We start from the raw sequence: 23140 nt of genomic DNA on the forward strand, positions 1-23140 counted from the left end.
TCTAGACCTCACAACACATCATTAATAATACAGTGAAGTCTCAGCAGCATTAATGTAATCATTTCAACAGGAACTCAGCCAACCAGAGACCTCCAGACACTCCTTCCCACCCTTCGTTGTTGTGGGAAGTGTACCTTCAGCCCTCTCAGACAGGTGTGTTTTGCACCAATTTGAGGCTATTTCTGAGTGTGCATGACAGAGAGACAGAGAGACACACAGACACACGAGGGTGGGTGGGACAAGTTCCAGAGTCCCACAGCCCTCACAGAGAAAGGCCTGACAGCCTCCCCCCATCCTTTTATAATGAGGAAAATCCAGCTCAAACAGCTTGGCAGACTGTAGTATGGCACATCCTTGCAGTAATTCATGTTGTTGTTTTTTTAAACTCTGGGATTCCTCAATTCACAGAGCTCATAAGAGAGATTGGCTTTCAAGTATTTCCTGATTGTTCACAATACCCTTGCAGGGATTCAGATATTTCTGCCCTGTTGGAAAACTGCTGACCAGACACTCCTACAGTACATGGTCAGCATCCTGATTCTGAAACACATGACCAGAACCCAATTGGAAGAGAGTTCCCAACATAGATTGGGGTTGGAGGTGCACTTTCCTCAAGCAATTTAGCCGCATGGTACCTATAACAGGGCCTGCACTGGGAGAATCCAACAATCCGTTTTCCATACCAGAGAGGATCAACTGAGTCCAGACCAGAATACTGTGAGGTTAGTATTTCTGTGAGTGCATCATATCTCCAGCATTATGGAGGAGTGGTTAAAAACATTTTTTAAAAAACATGGGGACGCTAATTTTAATTTGTACTTAATAAAAAAATCAAAGTATTTTAAAAAACCAACAAATGACAGCCCCTCTTTAAAAAAAGATGACTTTGGTCTTATATTTGCTTGTTTTTCTAACTCACACAACACAAGACCACACTCTTCTCCAATTTCTCTTTTTAAACAGATTATTAAGCATACCGGTTGAATATTAGAGAGAAAACATGGGTGAGGTAATATCTTTTATAGGACCAACTTCTGTTGTTGAAAGAGAAGTTTTCAAGCTACACAGAGCTCTTCAGGTGTGGGAAAGGTAATCGGAATGTCACAGCTAAATACAAAGTAGAACAGATTATTAAACATAGGAGTTAACACATGTAGCAACGGACCATTCAAAATGAAGTGGGTCTAACAACTCTGCAGTTATAGGACAAATAAGAATTAGTAAGTTACAGATTGTTGTAAAGAAACAGGCTGGTCTACACTAGGAAATTAGGTTGGTATAACTATGTCAATTGGGGTGTGTGTGTGAAAAATCCATAGCTCTGAGCAATGCAGTTAAACTGACCTAACCCTGGGTGTAGACAGCACTAGGTTGATGGGGAAAATTCTCCCAACAACCTAGCATCTCGGATAGGTGGAGTACCTATACCAACGGGAGAGAGTCTCCCATCGGCGTAGGTAGTATCTTCACTGAAGGGATACAGTGGCACTGCTGCAGCTGTGCCGCTGAAGTGGTTTATGTGTAGACATGCCCACGTAAACCTAATATGTCTGAATCCATGATTTTCAGTGTCTAGCAAAGTTATGAATTTAAACTTTCAAACTTGTCATTTGAAGGTGTTGTGCAGGTTTCCTTTGACGAGGAGACCTGAAGGGCCAGATATGGAGTGATTGTTTTGTGAAAAGTGATTACCTTTTCCAGATCTGAAAAAAAGCTTTGTGTAGCTTGAAACCTCATCTCTTCCACTAACAGAAGTTGGTTTAATAAAAGATATTACTTCATCCATCTTGTGTCTCTCATATTCTGGGACCAACACATGGCTACAACAATGCTGCAAACAAATGGCTGAACGATTAAAGGTCTTGAGAACAAGACCTACGAAGGAAGGCTGAAAGAATTGGGTTTGTTTAGTTTGGAAAAGAGAAGACAGAGGGGACATGATAGCAGTTTTCAGGTATCTAAAAGGGTGTCATAAGGAGGAGGGAGAAAACTTGTTCACCTTAGCCTCTAAGGATAGAACAAGAAGCAATGGGCTTAAACTGCAGCAAGGGAGGTTTAGGTTGGACATTAGGAAAAAGTTCCTAACTGTCAGGGTGGTTACATACTGGAATAAATTGCCTAAGGAGGTTGTGGAATCTCCACCTCTGGAGATATTTAAGAGTAGGTTAGATAAATGTCTGTCAGGGATGGTCTAGACTGTATTTGGTCCTGCCATGAAGGCAGGGGACTGGACTTGATGACCTCTCGAGGTCCCTTCCAGCCCTGGAATCTATGAATATGGCACAGATTGGGAGAGTATGTACTAAACAGCTTTCTGAAAACTGAGCAATCAGGCAAGAACAGCCAATAACGACTACATTAGCACTTATTAGTTCTGTTATTTTCTAGCTCCCAAAAATTGGTAGGCATTTCTCCTACTTGTTTCTACGTATTTGGAATCTGATTCTGCCTACTCTATTTAGATTATGTCTACACAAAGCAGCTTTTAGCGACATGGCTGTGCCACTATAGCGTAGCCACTGTTTGTCAGCGGGAGAGAGCTCTCCTGCCGACAAAAAACTCCCACCCCCAAAGAGCAGCGTTAGTGTTGTTGGCAGAAAAGCATGTCTGCCAACAAAGCACTGTTCACACAGGCGCTTGTCATCAGCAAAACTTTGTCTCTTGGGGGGTGTGCTTTTTTTTTTTTTTTTTTTTTTTTTTTTTAACACCTCTGAATGACAAAAATTGTGTTTTCACTTGCAAGTGTAGACAAAGCCTTAGTATCAGTAGTGGAACACGGGACAAAGTCCAGAGCCACTTAAAGTAGAACAGCACCTCAGTTCTTGACTCCCTATTGACACATAGGACCTATGATATTAATCTCAATGAGATGTACATGCCTGGAAAGAGAGAAGCAATGAGCTATGTAAGCAACAGGACACTTCTAGATATGAAGTTGATGTGAGATGTGCCTTCCTCAGGCCAAAGGCCTACAAGCACCTGAGATGTGTAGTTACCTCCAATTATTACACTTCATTCAGTGTGTCATTATTCTATTAAGAAAATGGTAAGATTAGGAAATCTGGAGACATGTATTCACTGGAGTCTGTAACCTTAGCTAGCCAGTTTGTTTCCTCCCTAATCCCAACCTTCAAAACATGAACAAACTCATGAACCCTGTACAGTAAACAGGAAAGAAGTGAAAGTATGGCTAGGTGTAGGATCATAGAATATCAGGGTTGGAAGGGACCTCTGGAGGTCATCTAGTCCAGCCCCCTGCTCAAAGCAGGACCAATCCCCAGACAGATTTTTGCCCCAGAGCCCTAATTAGCCCCCTCAAGGATTGAACTCACAACCCTAGATTTAGCAGGCCAACGCTCAAACCACTGAGCTATCCCTCCCACCAAAATAGCCAACCCAAAATAATTTAAGTGAGAAAACAGAAAGTGAGAGGAAGAGAGAAAATCATCTGAACAGAAAAGAATGCAAAAAACAGGTATTTATGAGAAGTGCGTCTTTCTGCAGACCCTGAACAGCAAGATGAAAACCCTGCTGTGCTTTTAAAATTATGAATTGCTGACCTGGTTTTACTTCAAATGCAGCTTTTCAAACAGTGACTTTTTTCTTGTTAAAAGTCCCCCCCCACACACACAAACTGGGTTGTGGTGTCCCTGGGACTGATTACAGCAGGATACTCCCGTATTTATAGATACAATGCTATTTTTGTGACTCAGAGCCATACCATTTATCAAACTCAAAGAAAACCCATTCTTAGTCCCATCCCCCACCCTCCTCCCTCACCCTCATCAATTTACCTCTTTCAGGTCATGGACGATAGCAGTGAGCCTCTCATTCTCTGCTTGAACCTTGGTGACCACTGCCCTGCTCTGTTTCAGCTCATTTTGCATCTCCAAAATCTTCCCTAGGTAATAAGCTTCCTTTGATGCAGACTCCTGCAGGAGAGTCTCTTCACGTGTTTCACCATCTTCGGCCACTTTGCGGTGGATTGAGAATGATTGTCCAAATGCCTGCAAGAGTAAAATAATGGGAGCCCTTAAAAATCTATTCACTGTAGAGAGCAACTCTATCCTGCCATGGGGAATGGACCACATCTGGGGCCTCCACGCTATGACCAACTAAACATTGTATCAGCAGCTTTCCAAGAGATGAGGGTGTGACAGGTTGAGCCCCCTGTCCGGGATGCCACCTGATGTGCTGGGGTCCCACTGGTTCTGCCCCCTCCACCAGCCTGGGTTTCCTCACCCTGTCCTAGCTGTGCCAGGCCCTCAAGCCTTCTCCAGCACGCATACACAGGCAGGGACACACCCAGCTGCAAATGGACACAGACACTGAGATCAGCTCCGTGTGAGAGGAATCAGCTTGGGGACTGCCCAGCACTCACGTGGGGTATACCTCCTTTGGGGGCATAAAACCAAAATATTGTCTTGAACTATATAGAAAGACCGGCACAGTGCAAGCTCATAAAAATTTGCGCCCCCCCCCCCAGTATGAATGGCACAAACTGGGTTTTTAAATAAACAAGAAAATTAATTAATTACAAAAAGTAAATTTTAAGTGATTAAAAAAGAACAAAGCAGATTATTGAGCAAATAAAATAAAACACGCAAACGAAGCTTAATACACCCAAGAAACAGGTTACAAAATGTAATTTCTCACCCTAAATGTTGTTTTAGGCAAGTTGCAGAAATTTCTGTAGCTTAGAGTTCCAGTTATTTTTCTTTACAGACTGGACCCGTCTCAGCCTGGACTCAACCCCTGCCTTTCCCTTCAGGTGTTTTTAGCCATCTTCCTTCTTTGACTGGGAGGCAATGGAGATGAGTCCTGTTTGCCTTACTCCCCAGCCTTAAATAGAATTTACATAAAGGCAAGAACCTTTTGTTTCCAGAGGAAAAATACAAGCAGCGTCCAAGATGGTACTCTGTATCAGGTGACATCATCAGACGACCCTGCAGTATCAAAAGCAACATCCCAGGAAGCTCCTCAGGATGGTGTGAGATTAGTATCTCCAAAGTTCTATTTTTTCTTCTTAAATGGTTCATTCAGGCTGATGGAGGAATGCCCACCAGACAGTAGGCATTCTCCCAAGTACACACACAGTTGTAATTGTTACAAAGTCAATATTCCTAACCTCAGATACAGAAATGATACATGCATGCAAATAGGATAAACACATTCAGTAGATCACCACCTTTTCAACGATACCTCACATGACCCATCTTGCATAAAACATATCTTAGTTATGCCATATTCACGCCATAACAATATTTCTATGATGAATATGGGGCGTAATGTCACAGAGCACCCCACTTAATTTGCATGAAATAAAACACATTGAAGCTGTTGTCATCTGTAACATAGATGTAGCCCAGAACAACACACAGGTACCACCGTGCAATATTTCATCTTCTTCCAGGTAGTCTCCTCTGAGATCTAGATGGTGCACTGGCTTGCTGAGAAATTCTCTCTTATTTGTATTACCATAGCACCTAGGAGACCTGTTCATGGACCAGGACCCCGTATATTGCTAGGTGCAGAACAAAAAAGACAGTCCCGGCCCATAGGGCTTACGCCATCGGTAGCCATTTGGCCATCACTGAACTAGGTGATTAATATCTGCAAGTGCTCTTTTTCTCTAATTTATATTAAATAGGTTTTTTAAAAGAGTGGACATGGCTAGTAGCGCTCTCCACATTGTCTTCCATTTTCAACAGTGCCTTATGATGTGACCCAACTTCAGGCAGTCAGGGGCGCAAAGACAACGTGTGAAGGCTCATCATAATTCACAAGGAAGTTGAGAAGGCTACATAGGCAATGACCATCTATATTACTGTACAGCAAATAGAGATGCTGCTTTTAAACTCTTAAAAAAATAAATCAGAGAGAGTTTGACAGCATTACCATTTTTATTTGCTTTCTTTTAGCCTCGTCCTCCCCGTTTCCCTGCTCCAATCCCTTCTTTTCTATCCCCTATGCCTCTCATGAAGAGAGTAGTATTATTATTATTTAGGGATGAAAAGAAATTTCTAAAGGAACAGATATTTGCCAGTTATTCTTTCCCTGCTGCTGGCTTGAGTGATCCCCTTTCCTGCATAGCATTTCCCAGTGGTTAATGAGAGAGATGGCTGCTTTAGACAGCTCTAGTTCGGTACTACAGCAGGCCCAGTAGAGATCAGCAGCATAATTTAGCTCGATAAGACAGATAAAAAGGCACATAGCGAAGAAACATCTGCCACTTCATTTTAATTACTGTTAGTCAAAACCATGGATAATTTACTCAAAACCAATGGAAGTAACCAAGTATAAAGAGCCACTATCTTAATAGTAGCTAAAGCTCTCACACATTTCTTAACCTGAAAAATTATTCTTGCTTGAAGATGGTGATAGTCTTCCCATTTCAGGGCTGACAAAGGTTGCGGAAGCATCTCTTCCTCTAATGAAGACCCTCCCAAAAATTTAATTTCTGCTGTACTCATAGCTCCATTCTCAGCCTGATCCCCCAAACCCAAAGTATACTAGAGAGTTATTTTTGTAAACAATACTCTCCTTTACCTTCTCATTAACAGAAATGTCATGCCAAATTAAATCCATTGCCAAATTAAATCCATTGCCTTCCATTTATAGCCTTCTCAGAACACATGCAACATTTTACTGGCATCGCAGTTGAAAGAACCCTTGAGAATTTCATCGCAAAACTGTTCATACCTTTGTACTTTGTAAGTGTGGTTTACTTCAAGGGTATTGTGAAATCAGCATTAAAGGATTCTAAATATATTCAATAATATATTAATCCAGCTGTCTCTTCAAAAGGCTGCAAGTTCTGAAACAGCAGGAGTCAGCAACTTGCTGGATGGGTTATTTTAAACAAGAGGTTCGATTTAAAATAATGAAACTGTTAATTGTGATTCCATCACTACACCTGTTAATATAACAGTGAGTTAGGAACACTGCTGATAAAGTACAGCTTATGAAATAAAAGGTGCATTCAGTGGCTCACTATTAATGATTAAAGGCCTAAGCAATAAAGTGCCTGTCTATCGAAGGGACACAGATACTGTGGTGATGAAAGCTAGAGACAAAAAGCACATCTTTTAAAAAGTGGAAGTCAACTCTGACTGAGGAAAAAACAGAAAGGAACAAACTCTGGCAAGTCAAGCATAAAAGTATAATTAGACAAGCCAAAAAAAAAAAAAGAATTTGAAGAACAACTAGCAAAAGAAACAAAAACTAACAGCAAAATCTTTAAGAACATCAGAAAAAAGAAACCTGCCAAACAATCGGTGGGGCCACTGGACAATCAAGATGTTAAAGGAGCACTCAAGGAAGATAAGGCCATTGTGGAGAACCTAAATAAATTCGTTGCATCAGTCTTCACTGCAGAAGATAAAAAGGAGATTACATCTCAGCCATTCTTTTTAGGTGACAGACCTGAGGAACTGTCCCAGATTGAGTTGTCAGTAGAGGAGATTTTGAAACAAACTGATAAATTAAATGGTAATAAATCACAAGGACCAGATGGTATGCACCCAAGAGTTCTGAAGAAACTCAAATATGAAATTGCAGAACTACTAGCTGTGGTATGTAACCTATCCATTAAATCAGCCTCTGTACCAGATGACTGGAGGATAGCTAATGTAACGCTGATTTTTTTTTTAAAAGGGCTCCAGAGGCAATCCTAGCAATTATAGGCCAATAAGCCTAACTTCAGTACCAGGCAAATTTGTTGAAACTATAGTAAAGAACAGAATTATCAGGCACATAGATGAGTACAATATGTTGGCAAAGAGTCAATATGGCTTTTGAAAAGAGAAATCATGCCTCACCACTCTATTAGAATTCTTTGATGGGGTCAACAGACATGTGGACAAGGGAGATCCAGTGGATATAGCATACTTGGACTTTCAGAAAGCCTTTGACAAGGTCCCTCACTAAAGGCTTTTAAGCAAAGTAACCAGTCATGGGATAAGAGGGAAGGTCCTCTCATTGATCAGTAACTGGTTAAAAGATAAGGAACAGCATGTAGGAATAAATGGTCAATTTTCAGTGGAGAGAGGTAAACAGCAGAATCCCACAAGGATCTGTACTAGGGCCAGTGCTATTCAACTTGCATATAAATGATCTGGAAAAAGGGGTGAACAGTGAGTTGGGAAGTGTGCAGATGGTACAACATTACTCAAGATAGTTAAGTCCCAGGCAGACGCAAAGAGTTACAAAGTGATTTTGGGTGACTGGAAAACAGTGACAGATGAAATTCAGTGTTGATAAATGCAAAGTGAGGAACACTGGAAAACACAATCACACCTATACATACAAAATGATGGGTTCTAAATTAGCTGTTATCATTCAAGAAAGATCTTGGAGTCATTGTGGACAGTTCTCTGAAAACATCTGCTTAATGTACAGCAGCCATCCAAAAAGCTAAACACAATGTTAAGAACCATTAGGAAAGGGATAGATAATACAACAGAAAATATCTTAATGCCACTATATAAATCAGTGATACACCCACACATTGAATAATGTATGTAGTTCTGATTCTCCCATCTCAAAAAAGATACATTAGAATTGGAAAAAATGCAGAGAAAGGCAACAAAAATGATGAAGGGTATGGAACAGCTTCCATATGAGGGGGATATGATAGAGGTCTATAAAAATCACAAATGGTGTGGAGAAAGTGAATAAGGAAGTGTTATTTACCCCTTCACGTAACATAAGAACCAGGGATCATGCAGGGAAATTAATAGGCATCAAGTTTAAAACATACATAAGGAAGTATTTCTTCACATAATGCACAGTCAACCTGTGGAACTCATTGCCAGGGGATGTTCTGAAGGCCAAAAGTATAACTGGGTTCAAAAAAGAATTAGATAAATTCACAGAAGATAGGTTCATCAGTGATTATTAGACAAGATTAGCTGTTCAGTGATAGAACCAGCTATTTACTTGATCTTTTACTGTGCTGGTAAATCATTTATCCAGAATCACTTTTTACAAAACCACTAACAGCAAATTATGAATTATACTGTTCATTAATAACTGGACTTCTACCAATCATCTTCAAAGCTGTACCATACATCACATCCTATAAACTAGTTCTCACACTATAAGAGCTTTAAGCTTTTTGTCATCACTTCACCCCATCGCCTACCTTCCTACCTCTCACAAAAATGGATATTTCACAACTAGGAAATGTCCAAATATAATAGAGGTATCCAGCATGAGGGTGCAACTGAGCTGATGAGTTTTTATGTACATTTTACAACTCAAAGGGGAGTGATTCCCCTGCTTATGTACACATATACTAGCTGGAGCAGTGTCACCGCAGTAGCATGGGTAGTGGTGGCAGAGATATGGTGCTCCAGGCCCAGTACAAACCTGAAACCAGTGGATAGATACTTGGCATGGCTCAGCCGTGCCTCTGCTGCCACTACCCATCCTTCTGTGGCTATGTTGCTATTCATAGTTGCAGCAGCTTGATGAGAGCCAGAGCGACTATGTGTATATAAGCAGGGGAACCACACCCCTACTGTAGGCATACCTATAGTGAGAGAGAAATAAAGAATTCAGTATTTTTTCTTGTGAATTCTAATTTGTACACGTAGTCTGTAAAAATATTTTATGCTAAGCCATTAAACTACTCCACAAATGGCTGTCAATTTATTCCCCAAGCCCACCCCCACCTTTTTTATTTTTTGTGCATAATTCCTCTTAGCATGGTTGGAAATTATGCAAACCCACACATCAAAGGAAAGAATATCAAAAAGTATCCTTTTGTCAAAGTGTACGCAAGCGGTTGTCCTCCTTGTGCATTTTAAACTTCGATTAGAACAATTTGCATGTAGAATGGTTAAATTTTTCAAAGAGAAGTAGGCTTCAATGGGACTATTCACATGTTTAAAGTTATGCACATGCATTAATATTTTCAAGATCAGAGCCTAAGGCATGTGTGTAGAAAACAGTAATTCCTTATATGACCATGTAACCTTGCAGTAGAGGTTCCAATAAGCTGGTTGTTTATTTCGCCAGCACTATCCCTTTAAGAGGAAAAGTTTGCTGCTTTTGAATCAGTTCAGGTTAACAAAACTTGAAACAGGCTTGATATAAAAAGAATATGAATACTTGTGGCACCTTATAGACTAACAAATTTATTTGAGCATAAGCTTTCGTGGCTACAGCCCACTTCTTCAGACGTATAGAATGGAACATATAGTAAGGAGATGTATATACATACAGAACATGAAAAGGTGGAAGTAGCCATATCAATTCTAAGAGGCTAATTAATTAAGATGAGCCATTATCAGCAAGAAAAGAAAAACTTTTGTAGTGATAATCAAGATGGGCCATTTCAGACAGTTGACAAGAAGGTGTCAGGATACTTAACATGGGGAAATAGATTCAATCTGTGTAATGACTCAGTCATTCCCAGTCTCTATTCAAGCCTAAATTAATGGTATCTAGTTTGCATATTAATTCAAGTTCAGCAGTTTCTCATTGAGTCTGTTTTTGAAGCTTTTCTGTTGCAAAATTGCCACCTTTAAGTCTGTTACTGAGTGACCAGAGAGGTTGAAGTGTTCTCCTACTGAAGCAGCAAAGAATCCTGTGGCACCTTATAGACTAACAGACGTTTTGGAGCATGAGCTTTCGTGGGTGAATACCCACTTCTTCCAAAGAAGTGGGTATTCACCCACGAAAGCTCATGCTGCAAAACGTCTGTTAGTCTATAAGGTGCCACAGGATTCTTTGCTGCTTCTACAGAACCAGACTAACACGGCTACCCCTCTGATACTAGTTCTTCTACTGTTTTTTTAATGTTATGATTCCTGATGTCAGATTTGTGTCCATTTATTCTTTTGCATAGTTTTTTGATTGATTAGATTACTGAGAGTCATTCTAGTTGTGACTACCCTAGAAAGTTACTCTAAAGATACTGCTGGCCCACAGCTGGCTTTTAGTTACAGGAAACATATTGCATGAGTTTTCTGACAATTGTGTTGGCTTCCTGATCCAATTCAAGACACTAACATTGCTATATAAAGCCCTGTATGGCTTGAGTCCTGTCAGAAACCACTGGCCTCCTTGTGTAGTGCCACGACAGTTTAAATTGGGTGTGACGCTCAAGTTAGATTTAAAGTTCTGAAGCCCGAATGCCACATTTTCAGTGGAAGACCTCCCCGACTGGTCTGACAGAGGTCAAATGTGAGATCACCAAGGCATGATGCTGTTAGCAGATGAACCAGACCCCCACGATCCTTTGTAGATAAACCAAAGTCCCATAATGCTTTATAACTATAATCCTTCATATTCAGGCTAAATCTCTGTGTGTTGTCAAATGGCGGATTGTGCATGTCGTCTTGCTGTGACCCTCTGATCTTTAGAAATATGTCCAGAAAACCAAGAAAGTGAACACTTGTTGTTACAGATGTCTTCAGTAATTTGTGAGATAAGGACTTGTTGATAGATGTCTTTAGCTTATCACAATTATATAAGTTGAGATGCCATGAAAGGAATCCCACAAGTCAATAGGTCATGAGAATGAAATTTTCTGAGTCTTTTTTGTAAAGAAGTATGATTATATAAAGGGGGAATTTCTGCAAGATAGTTGGAATGCGTCAGGGTGCAAAACCACTTCCCCATGTTGATAAGGTATTTGCCTTTTTGTATCATCCTGATTAATCTTTGATTATTAAATTGAGCCTGGAATCAAACCTTTAGTTAACAGTGCAGAGCCCATCTTTTACCTCAGGTATTTGCCCAAGGAGGCAGTTGGTGATTAATTTTGGGGGGGGGGGGGGAGAGGAGAGGAGTATATTTTCCTTTTGAGTTGTTCACAAAAACTGTACAGTATGATGTCATTAAACAATGAGCATTTGCCCTGAGACTTTGAAACCTCATAACAGTATATAGTGTGATTTTTATTCCAAATGGATTCTGAACACTCTGAATAATGAGAATTCAGCAATGACAGAAGTTCATATCAGTGCATTATAAGGGATTGTGTTAATGGACATGTATAGGCCAGGGAGACTGTGATAGATGAGTTAGAAATAAAAATGAACACAAGGTCATTCATCATAGATCTTAGAATCTTTATGTGTGGAATATAATTGGCATGCAAGAATGCAGGGAAGGAGGTGGACATATGCTCCTGAAGGAGTGGAAGAAAAATAGGATTGATCCAAACAATTCCACAGTTGTGAATATTATGACATAACCAGGTAACAGTCAGAAAGACAACGCCTATTCAGAGACAAAAACCATCATTGGAAAATGAAAATCATGTTCAGTACTTCTAAAAAAATCTCAGAGTTAATTCAAGGATAGAAAGTACCACATATGCAAAAGATCAGATAAAAACAGTAGTATGTAATAGAAGATGCTGTGGGAAGTCCCTCTGAGTTTCTGTTTTATTTTTATTAGTTCACTCTCAGGGCTGAAATTTGGAAGAAGAGTTCTGCAGAAATTTACCGTTACAACCTGTGATTATGTAGCAATAAAGTTTAGCGTAAAGCACGACTTGACTTCTGCCACAAATGGGCAAATGATGAGCCTATCTGTATGACTGATATTTAATGCAGTTTCCCCGTACATATAATGTAACAGCACAGAACTTGTTAAAACAATCACCTGTTTAAACAGCTAACTCAATTTAAGTAGGAATACATTATATGCTAGTAAATTCCACAATTCCAGCACAAAGCAGGAAACAGGGGAGAGGAGGAAGGGTCAGGATCTGCATAGGGTTGTGCAAAGGACAAGAGAACTCCCAAATTAAAGCATCAATATGATGCTCCTAGCTGGTGAATACTTAATCATCTAGTCGTATATGATTTACTGTTTGCTCTGACTTCTTTCCTTTTCAATCCCTCCACCTCCAGTCACAGGACTCCTGCCCTCCATGCTTTGTCCATCCTTCCCAACCTCCTGTCGTACTTGTTACCGCTATTCTATTGAGGTTTTTATACAGCCATTATCACCGTAATAGCTGGATGCCTTCCCAAAGTGCATCAAGTACCACGAAGGCTCAGAAACAGCTAGCATGCACCAATATGCCTGTGACATTCGGGGATGCAATCCAGAGCAATGAGGGCCTCTCTCACCACCTGCCCCACAACCCTGGGTGCCTCATAATGCTTTGCTGTTGTAGGTCCCAACCAGGGCCTCTCAAACAGCCAAAAAGTATGCAGGTCACACCCTGAGTGTGTGTATATAGCTGCAGCTGTGATCCAGCAGCTCTGATCCTAGCAGCCTGTCAACAATATGCGAGTCATAGTCTAGCTTTGACTAGCCTTGGTTACTACTTAAAAGGTGACCACAACACACTCCCAGTCCTTAATCTTCCCAAAAACATGTGTTCTGCATTTTCCAGCCTTCTCCTGCACAATTCAGACCGTAAAAGTCCATTGCCCCTGTTAAGGGTCAATATTCAACAGTTTGCTACTTTAATTGAAGTTAACAGTTCAGTTTATATAAAACACTGGATTAGTTTGCATTAAAAATAAAACAAGTTTAACTACAAAGAGATTTTAAGTTAGCACAGCTATAAGGTATTAAAGTCAGAAATGGTTACAAGAGAAATAAAGATAAAACACTTTCTAGTAGCTAAAACTTGACAAGCTAGACTTGGTTCTAGGTAAAAACCTTACCATAGGTTCACAGCAATAGGGCTGGCCAAATTATCAGGTCAGGATCTCATCACAAACTCAAAGGACTGGTTCCTTTGTCTTCTTAGGCAAAAGAGAGAGAGATAATCTGTGGTGTTTTTGCCCCTACTTTTACAATCCAATCCCCCTTTGAAATGCATTTTCCTTAGGGTTACCCCTAGATAAAGTTCCTTCCAGCTGTGAGGAAGGAGACATGGAGTTTTGTGGTGAAAGAAGTTCCATGTTGTTGTTTGCTAAAATGTAAATTGATATGTTTCTGCCCCCCTTCCTTGCCAATGAATGGCCACTTGACAGGTGATTGCCAATTAACTTTGATGACACCTGGCTAGAGGCATCAGCTCGTTCTTAATCTTTGAGAAAACCGTTTGCACCCCCCCCGACTTATCTTGTTAACACATGGTAATCATAATTTCAGCTTATGTTCATAACTCTTAATAGACATTTCATACATACATTCCACAAGAATATTGATTATTAATATGTGGTTAGTTTTTAAAATGATACCTCACAAGGCATATTTTGAGCACAACTTCTTACAATAGCGTGTAGGGTGCTTTCGGTCACAATACCATACTGGCACCTCTCTGATTGTACTATTTTTTTTAAATGCTGGGCTATTGTAGTTGTGAAGAATACACAGTTCACCTATATGAGGTTATTGATGCAGAGCTGTATCGGCACAGAACCTGGAACAATAGCTCTGAGGGGAGTGAACTGTGCTGGTCATGTCAGGGAGGTGCTAACTAAAGATGCCCAATGATGATAGTTAACTAATGTTGACAATTAAATTATTTCATTGCTCATGTAGGAAAGCAGAGGCAGGATCACAGAGCTGCACAATTCACTGTGAATGATGTCTCATTTTGGTGCCACAAGTTGGTAGCATTTGAGAGATACCACCATTACATTCCCCCCGCCCGCCCCACTTACAAAGGAACCAACCCCAAGAACCTAGCAGAGCCCATGTGCATACCGAAGACCTATCTATCAAGGAGAGAAGTTCAAGGAGCGCAGTGGAGCCAAGCAGCATGCATGATCATATTCTGAATATATGCATAATCTCGTTTTGGTGATTTAATGTGGACAGTGCTTATTTTGTGGGAGGAGCTTGAATGTCCACTTCAAATATCTACCTACAAGCATCTACTTTCCTTCTCCCCTGACCCCCAAGTCTATCACATGTAGTTCTTTCTTTCTGCCTTCCTCTCTCTGTGGGAGAAATGTGTGGAATATTTTAAAGCATATATATTATATGCACACTGTACTGTGTGTTTGTATTAGCAAAGTCAAGGTCAAAGAAGTATGCCTTGCACTTGGAATGGTGAGGTTTGTAGCAACTCTTAGATTCTGTGGGGGAGATCCTGCCTCTACCTCCTTACATCCCTTCTCTTCTATATTCCCTGTCCATTCCTTTGTCTTTGCTGCTAATCAAATAACCTCCTACCTTTCTTCCTTACCCCACTAAATGTATTATACGGTTTAAAAATGCGGGGGGGGGGAAGGGAATCCGAGAACTAACGACCTTTGCCAACCTCATTTTAATCACTTTAGTTTTATGCTGCACCTTTTGTCTGCCTTGCCTATTTAGACTGTAAAGTTTCTTTGCAAGGATTGTCTTATTCTGTCTGTACAGTACGTATCACAACGGGGCTCCAATCCTGACAGGAGTCTCTAGGCACTACTATAATACAAACAACAAACAACAACCTACCAGAATTACTTTGGTGGTGTTAGCTCATTATCTCATCATGTCACATTATAAAAAATAAAGAATGGTGGATCTTTAAATCTATAGAGTAGCCATCAAAACACAATTGTGTAACATACTAGCAGCAATCCAGCTGCTTGTCTTTTCAAACTATAGCTGCTAGCCCTGGAAAGATGTATATTTTTCCATACATTACCAACATGACCCAAGATTATTTTTGTATATTAACAACATACTTTTCTTGATATATCTTATCATAAAGTGACACTGCTAAATAGCTTAGGATCAAGTGTTAAGCTCTCTTAGAATTTGTCATTGACTGGGTATGGTGATTGAGAGGCTACATGGCCTTGTAATTAAGGTCGTAGAATGAGTCTCCAGAGACCTAGGTTAAATTCCCTAACTGCCACAGAATTCCAAATTGGGCCTCAGGTCCCGATCTACAAAATGGGGATAATAGTATTTCCCTCACTCTAAAGAGTGTTGTGAGAAGGAATATACTATTAATTGTGATATGGTGAGGGCCATAGGCCCTAAAACAGAAGTCTAACTATTACATATATAAGATATTTTATTGCCTTATAAACAAGAAAGTATAAATCTTTTATCTCCATATACGAGTAGACTTAATTTATTACATTCAGCAGTGATTTAAGCTGGTCTGGAAATAGATATAAATGACAAAATAGTGTTGTGACAGGTTCCCCACCCAGAGTGCCACTTGGAATTGGGGTACCACTGAGCTCGCCTGTTCCACCAACCTGGGCTTCCTATGGAGCCAGGCCCTCAAGCCTCCTCCAGCACACACACAGGTAGGGACACACCCTGCAGTGTCAAAGCAGCCATGAGTCAAAGGCCATTTGTAGCATCTCAGGAAGGTGGGAGATTAGCATCTTCAAAGACCTATGGTTCTCCCTAATAGTTCACTGGCTGGTTAGCTGGGCACATGTCAAACTGGTTGCATACTGTCTGGTGGGCGCTCCCCGGGTGCAAACACTTTTGTAGTACAGTTGTATAGTCAATATCCCTAACTTTAGATACAAAAATGATACATGCATACTGTAGCAGGGTGGATTCCCTGCTCCGGGGTTTTAAGGCAGGGGTCCCCAAACTTTTGAGGACCAGGGACCGGTCGGGAGCGCTCATTCCGCGGCTCAGCTGGACCGCCCGCAGGCGTGCCTGCGGGAGGTCCACCGGCTCCGGTTGAGCTGCCGCAGGCATGACTGCGGACGGTTCGCTGGTCGCGCGGTCCAGCTGAGCCGCGCGACCAGCGAACCATCCGCAGTCATGCCTGCGGGAGGTCCACCGGAGCCCCGGGAGCAGCGGACCTCCCGCACGCATGACTGCGGAGGGAGCGCTCGTCCCGCGGCTCGGGTAGACCTCCCGCAGGCATGCCTGCGGGAGGTCCACTGGGTCGGTTCGCGGCCCAGTTTCTAAGAGGCCGCGGACCGGTACCGGGCCGCGGACCGGGGGTTGGGGACCCCTGTTTTAAGGGGTTTAAAAGTGGCCTAGCAGGGCTTGAGAGCTGCTGCTCCAAAAAGCTGGGCTGATTGAGGAAGTGGCTGCAGCTGGGGCCACGCCCCAAACTGAGCCACAGCTGGCCCCTATAAAAGGCTGGAAGCTAGAAGCCAAGGCAGTCTCTCTCTGCCTTCAGAGAGAGATGGGCCTGGCTGCTTAGGGGCTTGAGACTGGATACCTGAGTGCAGCAGGGCTGGGGAAGGCTGAGGAGCTGGGGAGCTCCAGCCTAGAAAGCCCCAGGCTGCGGCCTAGCAGTGGGCCAACAGGTACTGTGGGTTGCAGAGGGCAACCTAGGGGTAGGCCAAGGCAGCAGGTCCAAACCCAACTTTGCCTGTGATGAGTAGGCTGATACTGCAGTCTGCCCCAGAGTGTGGGGCTAGACAATGACTGGCAGTAGCCAAATACTGAGGCAAGGTGGGGATAGAGGGTGGGGGTTCCCTGAGACAGAAGGGGAGACCCAGAGAGAAAGGGGTTACTGCTCGGGGGCAGCACCCCATGTAAAAGGGCACCGGGTCCAGGGAGGGACACAGGGGGGCCTAAGAACAGGTGGATCACCAGCCTGCAGAGGGTACTCCAGGGCTGGACTGAGCTAACTTCGGAGAGCAACCAGTAGGAGGTGCCGCAGGGGTGAGTCAACCCGTTACACGTGGCAAGCCAGGCAGGAGAAAGAACCGCCCCTGATACAAGGGGCCAGAGCAGGGAACCCAGGGGAGGATGGATCCCTGTTACGCGGGGGTCTTCTATGCGGAGGCCCCGGATGCAGTCTCTGGTTGGGCCCCGGTGTCAGTGCCCCAGAGAAAGGGGACTGACCACTTGCAGGGGATCCAGGAGGCCCACCAGGACATGTGGGAGGTGCAGGAGGCCCTCCAGGAACAGTTGGGCCAGCTGCTACAGGAACAGTGGGCCCTGGTAAACGTCCTCAGGACGGAGTTCCGGAGGCATGGTGGAGACAGACAGGAGAGGCGGAGAGCCGGGACCAGGAGGCCCGCGGCTGAGCGCCGGACGTGTTATGCCTGTCTAAGGCGAGGACATATAAAGAGGGACTGTCCCTACTGGGTTGGGAGCAGGGTGCCTTACCCAGAGAAGGGGCAGCGGCAGGTCCCTCGGGCAGTTCGCCGGGTGAGGGAACCCAGGCAGCTGCCAGCATGTTGGACTTGTGGGCAGACGGGCCACTTTTGGAGGGACTGTCCAGGCCCAGAGAGCATGCGGCAGGGCAGCCCAGGAAAGGCTAGGCCCGTGAAGGGACAGAGAAGGCCCAAGGCAGTGAGGAGGCAAAGAGCCTGCTGGGGCTGCCAGAAACCAGGCCATATTAGGAGGCACTGCCCCCTCAAGAAAGCTGAGGGTCGGCCAAGGGAGGTGCCGGGAGGTTCAGAAGGGGCCACGTTGGATCCCGAGGAGGTGACACCAGCGGAGATGGCAATCGTGGGGACCCCGCAGGAGGCTGGGACCCAGACCATCACTCCACCAGTCACCGAGAGAGGGACCCAGACGGAGTGGGCCCCGCAGGAGGCGGGAGCTCAGAAGAAACAGGTCCTAGAAACAAAATGGACCCAGGTGGTTATGGGACAGGCCACCAAGGGAACCCAGACCCTGAGGGAAGAGGGCCTGGGGGACTCAGATCTACGGGTGCAGCTAGACGCCACGGAGCAGGCTTGGAAGACGGCCCTAGCAGAGCTCCAATAAGTCCGGCAAGAGAAGGAAGCCCTGGCCTGCAAACTGCAGGACAGTGAGGAGAAGCAGGCACGGCTGGCAGGACACCTCCGGGTCGCACAGGCCAAGAAACCTCCCTATCCCCAGGGGTGGGGGTTTTAAGGGGGGAGGTGTGTAGCAGGGTGGATTCCCTGCTCCGGGGTTTTAAGGGGTTTAAAAGTGGCCTAGCAGGGCTTGAGAGCTGCTGCTCCAAAAAGCTGGGCTGATTGAGGAAGTGGCTGCAGCTGGGGCCACGCCCCAAACTGAGCCACAGCTGGCCCCTATAAAAGGCTGGAAGCTAGAAGCCAAGGCAGTCTCTCTCTGCCTTCAGAGAGAGATGGGCCTGGCTGCTTAGGAGCTTGAGACTGGATACCTGAGTGCAGCAGGGCTGGGGAAGGCTGAGGAGCTGGGGAGCTCCAGCCTAGAAAGCCCCAGGCTGTGGCCTAGCAGTGGGCCAACAGGTACTGTGGGTTGCAGAGGGCAACCTAGGGGTAGGCCAAGGCAGCAGGTCCAAATCCAACTTTGCCTGTGATGAGTAGGCTGATACTGCAGTCTGCCCCAGAGTGTGGGGCTAGACAATGACTGGCAGTAGCCAAATACTGAGGCAAGGTAGGGATAGAGGGTGGGGGTTCCCTGAGACAGAAGGGGAGACCCAGAGAGAAAGGGGTTACTGCTCGGGGGCAGCACCCCATGTAAAAGGGCACCGGGTCCAGGGAGGGACACGGGGGGGCCTAAGAACAGGTGGATCACCAGCCTGCAGAGGGTGCTCCAGGGCTGGACTGAGCTAACTTCGGAGAGCAACCAGTAGGAGGCGCCGCAGGGGTGAGTCGACCCGTTACACATACAAATAGTATAATCATATACAGTAAATCATAACCTTACCTCACATGACCCATCTTGCATAAAATACATCTTAGATATACTATCATCATATTATAACAATATTTCTAAGAAGAATATGGGGCATAGTGTCACAAGTGTAACTTGCACCTTTTGTCATTGTGTATCTAACTTGGTTTCTTATGGATACAAATGTGACAGGTGTGTTATCTATACCATAGATACAAAGGAGTTCAGTGTACATGGAAAATGGGGATAATTTCTAGGCTATAAATGCTGAGCTGTAGCATGAAAAGTAAACAATTCTTAGTATTCCCCCAAAGGTGGACTTGAATAAAAGGAAATAAACTTATGTGGACTTTTTCTGCATTTTGTCAATAGACCCCTATAGAGTCTAAGATCCCTGTTGAAGTCCATATATCAAATGCAAGTCAACAAATGCTGTCAGAAATTTACCGGGGGTGGGGGGCAGTTTCATTCAGCGCAGCCAGTGGTATCTCCACACTTGTGTAGCCTCAGTCCATTCTGTGCAGATTTCAATCAATATGGCATGGTGTGAGGGCCTTAGGCAAACATACATAATTTCCAACTTCATTTTTTTAAATGAGGAGCAAAAATATCCCTAAATATATCGCTATGGACACATTTATAGTCAAGGATAAGAAAGAGCTACCATGGAAATTAACGTGCAAATAATCTCCATTGTTAATCAGCAATCTAGCAAAAGTGTGAGTTGAATCAGAATCCTCCTCTAAAAGGCATTACAGCATACAAGAGGCTCTAAATATCCTTCCTGAGAATTCTCTCTAGGTACAGAAAATACATGAAAGTAGAAGGTGGCAGCAAAGAAAACGATTTATCTATAACACAACTAATTAGATTTATGATGGTAGTTTTAAGCAATTCTATTATTGACTATATTAGTTAGGAATAATTTTAGTCCTATAAATAGTCAATCGCACATTGTTAACAAACAAGATCATTAAAAGAAACTGTAGCTATAGCCACACCTATCTAATTTACACTTATTTTCAGACCAGCTTACATCACTAATCGAAATCTACTATTTGGAGATAAAAGATTTATACTTTCTTGCTTATAGAAGTCCATATTGTTATTAGGCCAAATTCTTCAGCCCTTACTAAGTCTAAAATCCCATTAAAACTAATGAAAGCTTTGTTTGAACAAGAGCCACCCAGGACATTCTTAGTGAAATGTCTGTTTGAACTATTAGTCAGAACACCTTTCACAGACTCCTGCAAACATTGTAAATAAAAGTGAAGCCCCAAGTTTAAGTGAAGTTTAACAATGCACTGCTTTCCATTATATGCACAAAATAGGCAAGCTAACTGTTCTTTCCTTTCACTTGTTTGCCTGTAAGTGGCTTGCAGAGAATGTCTGGTTGAAGTTTGATTCCTTAAACATTAAGTCACTGTATAAGGGCAAGATTATTTCTAGCCTTATTGCAGCCATGCAGAACAGGGAGGGAGGAAGGACCCTCTCACCACATGGAGATATCAGGGCTGGCTAGATGCTGTCTCCCCCATGCCTGGAGCTGCTAAAGGCTGCATGCCGAATTCTCCCCCTTTAGCACCATGAGGAAGTGGGTGGGAAGGAAATGGGGAGTGAGGAGACACCATTGCTCCTTCCACTTCTACATCCTAGCCAGTAGGGTTGGGGGGCAGGGATGAGGGGAGGAATAAATAAAAAGGATGAAGTATTTTCCCCTTCCCCCCTGCACCCCAGAAGACAAAAAATCTTCACTGATACGCTCTGCAGATGATGCAAAAATTGGGGGAGTAGTAAATAATGAAAAAGAGAGGCCACTGAGGTCTTGTCTACGCTGGCAAGTTTCTGGACAGTAAAGCAGCTTTCTGCGCTGTAACTCCCGAGGTGCACACACTGCCAAGCCTCTTAGGGCTAGTCTACACTGGGGGGGGGGGGAGGAGAAAAATCGATCTAAGACACGTAACATGCTATTCGTGTAGCTGAAGTCGAAGTATCTTAGTTCAACTTACCTAGCCGTCCTCACGGCAGCGAGTTGACTGCCACGGCTCCCCCATCAACGCTGCTTACTCCTCCTGCCGAGGTGGAGTACGGGCGTCAATTCGCAGTTCGATTTATCGTGTCTAGACAAGATGCGATAAATCGATTACTACCCGCCAATCCGGTGGGTACAGATGTACCTTTAGTGTACAGAAACTGCACAGTTGCAGCGCTGTTAAAAAAACCCACCCCTACAGAGGCTAACAGCTTTCTGTGCTGTGGCTACAGCGCTGTGGTGCCCTGGTTGATTATAGCACTGCAGTTGGCCTCCGGGAGGTATCCCACAATGCCTCTTCTCGCCTCTCTGGTCATCGATTTGAATTCTACTGCCCTGCCCTCAGGTGACCAACTGTCATCCCCACCTCTTAAATTCCTTGGGAATTTTGGAATTCCCCTTCCTATTTGCTTGGTGATGCGTGAAGTGGTTTCAGCACATTTTTCCAGGTGACCATGCCTGCTCCATGCACCAGGTGATTCCCTTCTTGGAGCAATGCCGAGCTGCTGGACCTCATCAGCATTTGGGGGAAAGGAGGCTGTCCAGTCCCAACTGAGCTCCATATGCAAGAATTAGGATACCTATGAACAGATTTCACGATGCATGACAGAAAGGGGCCATGCAGTGCAGGGTCAAAGTGAAGGAGCTACGGAACGCCTACCACAAGGCGTGGGAGGCAAACCACCACTCTGGTGCTGTGCCCACAAGCTGCCAGTTCTACAAAGAGCTGGATGCGATACTCGTGGTGACCCCACCTCCACTGCGAAGGCCACTGTGGATACTTCGATGGCTCATGTGCCAGTCGAGAGTAGATCAAGCCAGGGGTCGGAAATCTTGGATAAGGATGTGGAGGGGGACCCAGAGGCAGAGGACTACTCAGAGGTCAGAGATGCATGCAGCCAGGAGCTCTTCTCTACCCCGGAGGAAGCTAGCCAGTCACAGCTGTCAGAGCTTGGTGAAGCGCAAATAGGAGGCGGCGGCGCCCGGTAAGTGGCTTTGATTTTGGTAATCACTGAAGTGAGTTGTTGGGGGCAGGAAGGTTGCAGAAAGCAGGCTTGTGTTTGTATGGTGCACGTACTGCCACATGCCTAGTCTGAGCAGCAGAACAGGCTGTTGATTGACTCTCTCGCTTCATGGGAATCTGCCTCAGATCTCCAGGAAACTCATGCAGATACTGGGCAATCCACTGCCACAGGTTCTCTGGCAGAGCTGCTTTGTTTCTTGCTCTATTAAGGGTAACTTTCCCATCACTGAGGGGCGGGGGCAGGACCATTGCTGCACGCAGGTGAGCCATATAAGGGCCAGAGTGGAAGCCGTAGTCTTGGAAAGACTCTTCCTTGATTTCCTGATCACCCTCATCCTCACCCACAATTTTGGGGGTCTTGTGGCTCATCTGTGCTTGCCTGGGGTCAGCCAGTTAGTGACAGGTATGTGAATAGTGGCTGTGTTTTAAATCACTCAGTGGTCTCTGTGTTGCAAACAATCCTGCTTCTGTAAAATGTTGCATTTTGGCTTCACAGATATGACCTTGGGAGCTCAGCCTCCCTCTTTATCATCGCCAGCCGAACAGCTGTACAGAATTAGAAAGTGGACACGAAGAACTAAAGAGGACTTTCTGCGTGATGTCCTGATGCATTCTGTGGCTGAAAAACAAGAACTGAAGAAGTGGCGGGAGAGCGAGAAGAG

The 23140-nt window shown here is 44.0% G+C and overlaps 1 protein-coding gene across 12 annotated transcripts in view; it reads right to left on the reverse strand.

Moving 5' to 3' along the window:
* Positions 1-23140, reverse strand: part of BICD1 (BICD cargo adaptor 1) — a 303349-nt gene that overhangs the window by 153445 nt on the left and 126764 nt on the right. For all 12 annotated transcript variants that reach the window (XM_044990237.1, XM_044990185.1, XM_044990269.1 and 9 more), the window contains exon 2: positions 3795-4007. In XM_044990237.1, the coding sequence (XP_044846172.1) occupies positions 3795-4007 (213 nt within the window). The remainder of the gene's footprint in view (positions 1-3794; positions 4008-23140) is intronic.

Source organism: Mauremys mutica, chromosome 1 (genome assembly GCF_020497125.1).
Source record: "Mauremys mutica isolate MM-2020 ecotype Southern chromosome 1, ASM2049712v1, whole genome shotgun sequence".
In the NCBI taxonomy this organism is placed as follows: Eukaryota; Metazoa; Chordata; order Testudines; family Geoemydidae; genus Mauremys; species Mauremys mutica.